Genomic DNA, 8,066 nt, shown 5'->3' with positions numbered 1-8,066 from the left:
CCTACACGGTCAGACACGGCCATTACATAGTACACAGCAGCGGCACATTTATAAGATTATCTCAGCACGGGAACATTTTTTTTTTTTTTTTTTTAACACGTCCAATTGTGGAACTTGTTCTTATTTCAAGATTTATTAATAAAAATGAACTTTGTCCTTAGGAAAATCCCTTTAAACCCCTCTCCATACTGTCCCCCTATGCTGCCGCCCTCCATATTGCTCCTTTCCAAAATATTCTCCCACCACACTACCCCCTCCACATTGCTCCCCCACCAGCTGCCTCTCTCTATACCCCCCTCACAATTTTTCTTCGCACTGCCCCATAATGTGCCCTCACAATACCACCACACCATCTTGGTGGTACGTACAATCCTCGACTCCTACATAAAGTGCTTAGTATTGGCGTTAGTAGCAGTGTGATGGCCTCCGCACGCTGAGGAGCGCTCCTCTGCACGTTCCAGGGCACGGGTGTTCAAAGGTATTTGCATCTGAAAGAATACAGACAGACGGTAACTAGAGGCAGGACGCTAGAAATGCTTGGGCCTGCAGTAAATACATAATTAAAGTGTCATTGTAAGTATATTTCCTAGTTCGTTTATTTAGCAAATTACCGTACATTCTCATTGTGTATATGAGGTGATCACTATATTACCTTGTACACCAACATATCCACCATCTTGTTACACCGATAGAAACCAGCCCAAAAACATCAATAGGACAGATGGTTGTAAGCATGGACAGTACACCTGGAAACTCGGCATGCCACGCGTAGCATGCCAGCAGACTGGGTGGCCAGCAGTGTGAGCAGCCTCTTTTTACATCTAGGACAGCTATTGGCAGTGTAAACAAAGTGGCGGACATTTTGCTAAATACCTCAGCCAAAATAAGTTTGTTGTGCTAATTAAAGGCATTTAGGAATTAAAAAGGCTATTTTTATATTCTCGGAGAACCTATTTAATGCATTATTGGGTATCGCATCAACATTCCAAAGACACACTGATAGGGAATCTAGATTGTGATCCCCATTGGGGACAGGAATGATAATGTCTATACAGCGCTGAGCGCTATATAAGCAAAGCATAATAAATAATCGCATCGTCAAATGTCAGAAGATTGAAAGTTTTTCTATAACAAACAAAAATATTTATTTCTAGAAAAATAAATACAAGAGTAACAAAGTACAATACAGTTCAGCATGTACAAACGGCAGTGCGTCAACCTGACACCCCCCAATTTTACATCACCTCCAAGAAGCCACATCTGAAAAGATCTATGCCCTGTTCACATTGCATCATGGCTTCTGTTCAGGAGTCACAGCGGATTACAAGTTATAATAGGTTAGTTAGAAGTGATGAGTGAACGTGCTCGGAAAAGGTGTTATCCGAGAATGGTGGGGTGCCGAGTGTCTTCGCTGTACTGGAAAAATATATTCAAGTCGACACGGCTGCATGTCTCACAGCTGTTAGGCAATCCCTGCATGTTTTATGGCTGTCTAAGAGGCTATTCATACTTGGGTCTTGGCTGTCAAAGAGCCGCGAGACATGGAGCTGCGGCGACTAACATTTTTACGCCGCCGAAGACACTCTGTTAGAACCCGAGCATGCTCAGATAACACCTTATCCCAGCACGTCGTTTATCACTATTAGTTGGGCTTCCCTTTTTTTGAGTAGAATAGCTCGGCAGACTGCAGAAGGCGAGGAGACCGCTTTGTGTGTGCGTTTTAAATCTACACTATAGAAAAAACTTTGGTGGCATTTGATCAACTATGTGTTACTCTAAAAAGTGGTTGTCCACTACTAGGATAACCCTTTCTAAACCCCTTAACGACCTCTGATACATCTTTTAACAGCAGCAGCAGTTAAGGGGCTTTATTCCTCAGCGCTGAGAAATAAGGGTATAGCACCCCCCAGCGTCGGAAAGCTCCAGGGTCTCAGCTAACGGGGGTTGCTGGGACCCTGGGGAACATGATTCAGGTCGGTTTTTACCATCCCCAGTGTTGTGATCGCTGTTCTGAAAAAAAAAAAAAAAAATCCAATTTCCCATTTATTTCTCTCTCCTATGATATGATCTACATTTTTCCTATTGGTTAATTTTGATCATTGTGATTGACCCCATCACAGAGATCAAAATAAAAAAATAGTAAGTCAAACCCCCCTTTATCACCCCCTTAGTTAGGTAAAAACAATAATAAAATATTTTTTTACATTAGGGTTGTGGTGGTGTTGGGATAACGGTTAGGGATTAGGGCTGTGTTGGGGTTAGGGTTGGGATTTGGGTTACGGGTGTGTCGGGGTTAGGGCTGTGTTAGGGTTAGAGTTAGAATTGGGGGGTTCCACTGTTTAGGGACATCAGGCGTTCTCCAAATGCAACATGGCGCCCACCATTGATTCCAGCCAATTTTGCGTTCAAAAAGTCAAAACGGTGCTCCTTCCCTTCTTAACCCTGCCATGCACCCAAACAGTAGCTTTCCCCCACTTACGGGGTATCGGCGTACACAGGAGAAATTGCACAACAAATTTTAATGGTCCATTTTCTCCTGATACCCTTGTGAAAATAAAAAAAAGTTTGGGTCTAAAGCAAATTTTGCGAAAAAAGTAAAATGTTCATTTTTCCTTCCACAGTGCTTTAGTTCTCGTGTAGCACGTGAAGGGTTAATAAACTTCTTGACTGTTTTAAACATCATGAGGGCTGCAGTTTTTAGAATGGTGACACTTTGGGGTATTTTCTGTTATATTGACCCCCCAAACTCATTTCAAATGTGAGGTGGTCCCTAAAGAAATGGCTTTGTAAATTTTGTTGGGGAAAAAAAAAAAAAAAAGAAGAGAGAAATCGCTGGTCAAGTTTTAACCCTTATAACGTCCTAACAAAAAAAGACATGTGGGAAATGTTAACAATTTTGAGTGACACCACTCTGATTTAAGGGCATAAAAATTAATGAAAATTGCTACATTTCTGTTTTGTTCATAAATAAACGCAAGTCATATCAAAGAAATTTTACCACTAACACGAAGTACAATATGTTACGGAAAAACAATCTGAGAATCAGTGGAATCCGTTGAAGCGTTCCAGAGTTATAACCTTAAAGTGACAGTGGTCAGAATTGTAAAAACTGGCGTAGTCATTAAGTACAAAACTGGCTCGGTCACTAAGGGGTTAAACTAAATGTTCAGCCCCGAATAAATAATAAAGCCTATACTAGCCTCCTGTGTGGAATCGTTCCCACGGTTTGGGCACCTGCTCTCCCAGGGGCTGTAATACTGTGTTGTGACATGTAACGCCGGCGCACAATCAGCACTGGCTTCACTGGAAAGCAGGGGTCATCTGGATCCTGGACTTGACTATTGGGCGCTGGGCACCACGTCATTCCACCGCATCACAGCCCCGGGACCGCGAGTGCTGACACTGCTGGATTGGAGCTGGCAAGGGAGGTGAGCATAGGCTTTATCATTTTTTCGGGGGTCAATCATTTAGTTTAAAGGGAACCCGTCACCCCCCCCCCCCCCCCCCAGTCGTTTCAAACTAAAAGAGCCACCTTGTGCAGCAGTAATGCTGCATTCTGACAAGGTGGCTCTTTTAGTTCTGGGTGCTGTAACTGCAGAAATAATCAGTTTTATAATTTGTCCGAAATACCTGGTGTTCAGGCAAGTGGGCCGGCGTTTTCCCCGCTTCAGACAGCACACAGCTGTCACTCACATCTTCTTGGCGCCGCTGTTTTCAAAAGTTGCCGGCGCTTACGCTCTTAACCCCTGTCTGGTGCAGGCACAGTGAGCGCTGCCCGTCTTTCCTCATATGCAGCCCAGCTGACTGCGCCTGCGCGGCCGCCCTGCCTGTGATTCCCAGCCCCGCAATGTGAATAAATCATAAGTCACTTCGGAGCTGGGAATCACAAGCAGGGCGGCCGCGCAGGCGCAGTCAGCTGGGCTGCATATGAGGAAAGACGGCCAGCGCTCACTGCGCCTGCACCAGGCAGGGGATAAGAGCGCAGGCGCCGGCTACTTTTGAAAACAGTGGTGAGGAGGCGGCGCCCGGCGCCAAGAAGATGTGAGTGACGGCTGTGTGGCGTCTAAAGCAGGGGGGAAACGCCGGCCCACTTGACTGAGGAGCAGGTATTTCAGACAAATTATAAAACTGATTATTTCTCAAGTTACAGCACCCAGAACTAAAAGAGCCACCTTGTCAGAGTGCAGCATTACTGCTGCACATGGTGGCTCATTTAGTTTGAAACGACTGGGGGGGGGGGGGTGACAGGTTCCCTTTAAAGGGAACCTGTCAGCAGGATGGTGCACAGTAATCTATGCACAGAGTCAGGTCTGTGCCGTTATACTGAATAAAACGATACTTTGGGTGATGAAATCCGTCTTGTGGTTGTTAATCTTTATTTTCAGTTTTGTGTTAATGAGATTCTCATGCCCTAAGGCAGGGTCAGTATGTGATGCGCTGATCATATATTCATAATGCAGACTGCTGACAGGTCACTAGACCTAGATATTAGGAGTATATAATCGGAGCACCACATACACCAACCTCGCCTTAGGGCACGAGAATCTCATTAACTACAAACTGAAAATATAAAAATATAATAATTATAATCTTTATATAGCGCTAACATATTCCACAGCGCTTTACAGTTTTGCACACATTATACAAAGATTAAAGAACAACCATAAGACGGATTTCATCAACCAAGGTATCATTGTAATCAGTATAACAGCACCGACCTGACACTGTCTGTAGGTTACTGCGCACAATCCTGCTGACAGGTTCCCTTTAAGAAGGGGTTGTCCTAGTAGTGGCAACTCTTTTAATTATATATTCTGGAATTTGTTTGAACATGTACCATAATATTAGGTTTCTCCAATAGCGCCCACTGCCGGGGAAATGTGGCTTTCACAGAACATCATCAGCCGGACCGGGCAGCTTGCTTTGGAGCTTAGTCTGGCAGATAACATTCTGTTCACCTGCAGCCTTCACGGCACACAGCTCAACTAAACCCGTCCATCCATCCATCCATAGGGGGTAGCGCCCCCTAGTGGCTACAGGCTTCCAGAACAATAGATTTTAAACATTTGAACTCTGCTTTCCTGTAAGAGTTGAAAAAACTATAAATTAACCTGTAAAGAATGTAGTATTTTCAGCCTTTACTGGGCCAAGTAGGAATGCAGTCAAAAACATGGCACTAAAGTGTGTGCCCAGAATAAAGCAGAATATTAGAAGTATTTCACATAAATGTAAAGGACAGCTCAATGCTGTACATGTGTGTGCCATCGAAGAGCTATGGAGAAGGAGCACGATCAGGACGAAGCAGTGAGGAGCACGCTCCTCTCCTTCCTGGCGCTCAGCCCCGCGGCTGGAGATCCCAGGCTCCTTTCCTGGCGCTCAGCCCCGCGGCTGGAGATCCCAGGCTCCTTTCCGCCCACATATCACAGCTCGCCTACCAGCCATTCCATGGATGTGCGTGTATCACTATAGTGTGCGATGTACACAGAGGAGCAGTGGAATACACCACCTGCTCCAGGAGGCCGCACTTTCCGAAAAGGCTGCATGAACGTTAAGTGCAGAAGTCATTTGGCAGCGAGTGATCTCCTTTATAGGCCTGAGTGTTAGATTCAGGCACACGTCAGGCATCATAGCTGGATACGCTAAGCAACACTGGACAGAAATCATTCCAACTCCAGTCAGTCGTCCATTTCTTCCAGCGCTTCTGTCCCCGCGGACGAGGGCTGCTTGTCTCCATCACAAGTGCCGTCCACTAACTCAGAAAAATCCACGTCCGGTAAAGGAGACCTCCAAAAGTGGAAAGAATTGTATTCACGGAAGGCTTCATCTTTCTGCAAAAAAAACAACCCACAAAACACAAGTTAGTAGTCCCATCAGACCCAGGTGGGGAGGAGGGGGCAGCGCCAGGCCAAGGCAGACCCGAGCAGGGGGGCAGCGCCAGGCCAAGGCAGACCCGAGCAGGGGGGCAGCGCCAGGCCAAGGCAGACCCGAGCAGGGGGGCAGCGCCAGGCCAAGGCAGACCCGAGCAGGGGGGCAGCGCCAGGCCAAGGCAGACCCGAGCAGGGGGGCAGCGCCAGGCCAAGGCAGACCCGAGCAGGGGGGCAGCGCCAGGCCAAGGCAGACCCGAGCAGGGGGGCAGCGCCAGCTCCCAGCAGACCCCGGGCAGGGGGGCAGCGCCAGCTCCCAGCAGACCCCGGGCAGGGGGGGCAGCGCCAGCACCCAGCAGACCCCGGGCAGGGGGGGCAGCGCCAGCACCCAGCAGACCCCGGGCAGGGGGGGCAGCGCCACCTCCCAGCAGACCCCGGGCAGGGGGGGCAGCGCCACCTCCCAGCAGACCCCAGGCAGGGGGGCAGCGCCACCTCCCAGCAGACCCCGGGCAGGGGGGCAGCGCCACCTCCCAGCAGACCCCGGGCAGGGGGGCAGCGCCAGCTCCCAGCAGACCCCGGGCAGGGGGGGCAGCGCCACCTCCCAGCAGACCCCGGGCAGGGGGGCAGCGCCACCTCCCAGCAGACCCCGGGCAGGGGGGCAGCGCCAGCTCCCAGCAGACCCCGGGCAGGGGGGGCAGCGCCACCTCCCAGCAGACCCCGGGCAGGGGGGCAGCGCCACCTCCCAGCAGACCCCGGGCAGGGGGGCAGCGCCACCTCCCAGCAGACCCCGGGCAGGGGGGCAGCGCCAGCTCCCAGCAGACCCCGGGCAGGGGGGGCAGCGCCACCTCCCAGCAGACCCCGGGCAGGGGGGCAGCGCCACCTCCCAGCAGACCCCGGGCAGGGAGGCAGCACCAGGCCCTCCTGCAGCTTCCCGGAGCCATCCAGCAGCGCTCACTGACGGGGGCCGCAGGTACCTGGCACTGGTAGGCAGCAGCGGCTGTGGTGCATTGGTTCTCCGCCGGCCTCGACTTCTTGCTGGAGGGATGTGAAGGCTCGGGAGTCCCGTCTCTCGGTGGCGGCCGCCCACATTCCGGGGAGGGAATGGCCTCTGGCTCCGGCTTTCTCTTCCGCTTAGCGGACACCTGCATGGCGTGCGGCGGGCAGTGCCGGGGGTACGGGGGCAGCTCGCACAGCGGCCTCTTACACGGCGGCAGCACAGCGAGGAGCGGCTGCTCACATTTCCGCTTTGCCATTACCGGCTCTCCCACCCGCGAGCAGCCTGGACCCTCACGTGGGTCGCACGGGCTGTTTACAGTCCTGGAAGCTTCCCTGTCGCACGATAGAGGATGTTTCTGAGCTGTGTGGCAATGTGCTCGTCACAGCGCCCTCCAGTGGCTCCTCCTCGCGTTACACGTGCCTTAGTGCTGGCGGGAACGTTACACGTTCTGCAGCCCCCAGTCCGCCGCCATAGGGTGAGTGTATGTGTCCACGTTCAGGATTGCATCAGGATTTGGTCAGGATTTTTCATCAGTATTTGTAAGCCAAAACCAGGAGTGGGTGATAAATACAGAAGTGGTGCATATGCTTCTATTATACTTTTCCTCTAATTGTCCCACTCCTGGTTTTGGCTTACAAATACTGATGGAAAATACTGACCAAATCCTGATGCAATCCTGAACGTGGACACATACCCTTAGGGTGAGTGTCCACGGTAAGTAAACGCTGCGTGATTGACGCTGCAGCGTCAAACACGCAGCGTCCAGATGTTCCAGCATAGTGGAGGGGATTTGTTGAAATCCCGTGTCCACTATGCGTGGAAACCCGCACACGGCGGCCCTGCGACTCCGGACATGCTGCGCGTCTTTTCAGAATGCAGCATGTCCGTACACCTTGCGGGGACGCAGCGTCCCCGCAAGGCATATCACAGGGCCCTATGGCGAGGGGTGCGATGATCCCGGATGTGTACTGTACACATCCGGCACCATCGCGTCCCAGAAAGGGGGCGGGGCTCAGCGCCGAGCGGCTTCGCCGCTGCTGCGATACCGCCGGCCATCCTGACCGTGGACACGCACCCTGTGTCCACGTTCAGGATTGCATCAGGATTTGGTCAGTATTTTTCATCGGTATCTGTAAGCCAAAACCAGTAGTGGAACAATCAGAGGAAAAGTATAATAGAAACATATGCACCACTTCTGCATTTAT

General features: G+C 50.9%; 1 protein-coding gene across 2 annotated transcripts; it reads right to left on the bottom strand.

Moving 5' to 3' along the window:
- Positions 1 to 314: 314 nt before the first annotated feature.
- On the bottom strand, positions 315 to 7,337 carry LOC143760471 (uncharacterized). 2 transcript variants are annotated; one of them, XR_013212255.1, is made up of 3 exons: positions 6,839 to 7,337; positions 5,112 to 5,828; positions 315 to 488 (listed from the first exon to the last, which is right to left on the bottom strand). XR_013212255.1 is itself a non-coding variant. In XM_077249031.1 (2 exons), the coding sequence occupies exons 1-2, from the start codon at positions 7,115 to 7,117 to the stop codon at positions 5,676 to 5,678; spliced, it is 432 nt and encodes a 143-aa protein (XP_077105146.1). In that variant the 5' UTR covers positions 7,118 to 7,337; the 3' UTR covers positions 4,241 to 5,675. The 2 variants fall into 2 exon arrangements, 1 of the variants encoding a protein (XP_077105146.1); XM_077249031.1 differs by lacking the exon at positions 315 to 488 and having other exon boundaries at positions 4,241 to 5,828.
- Between the last annotated feature and the right edge of the window lie 729 nt (positions 7,338 to 8,066).

Source organism: Ranitomeya variabilis, chromosome 1, assembly GCF_051348905.1.
Source record: "Ranitomeya variabilis isolate aRanVar5 chromosome 1, aRanVar5.hap1, whole genome shotgun sequence".
Taxonomy (NCBI): domain Eukaryota; kingdom Metazoa; phylum Chordata; class Amphibia; order Anura; family Dendrobatidae; genus Ranitomeya; species Ranitomeya variabilis.
Note: the sequence above shows the minus strand (reverse complement) of the source record. Positions and strands in the feature narration are given on the sequence as shown.

Bases quoted from the DNA above. Each gene is read 5' to 3' on its own strand.
- LOC143760471 (XM_077249031.1), bottom strand. From the start codon at position 7,117: ATGGCAAAGCGGAAATGTGAGCAGCCGCTCCTCGCTGTGCTGCCGCCG. The intron at 5,829-6,838 runs GTACCTGCGGCC...TTTTTTTTGCAG, and splicing joins CTGCTGCCTACCAGTGCCAG to AAAGATGAAGCCTTCCGTGA.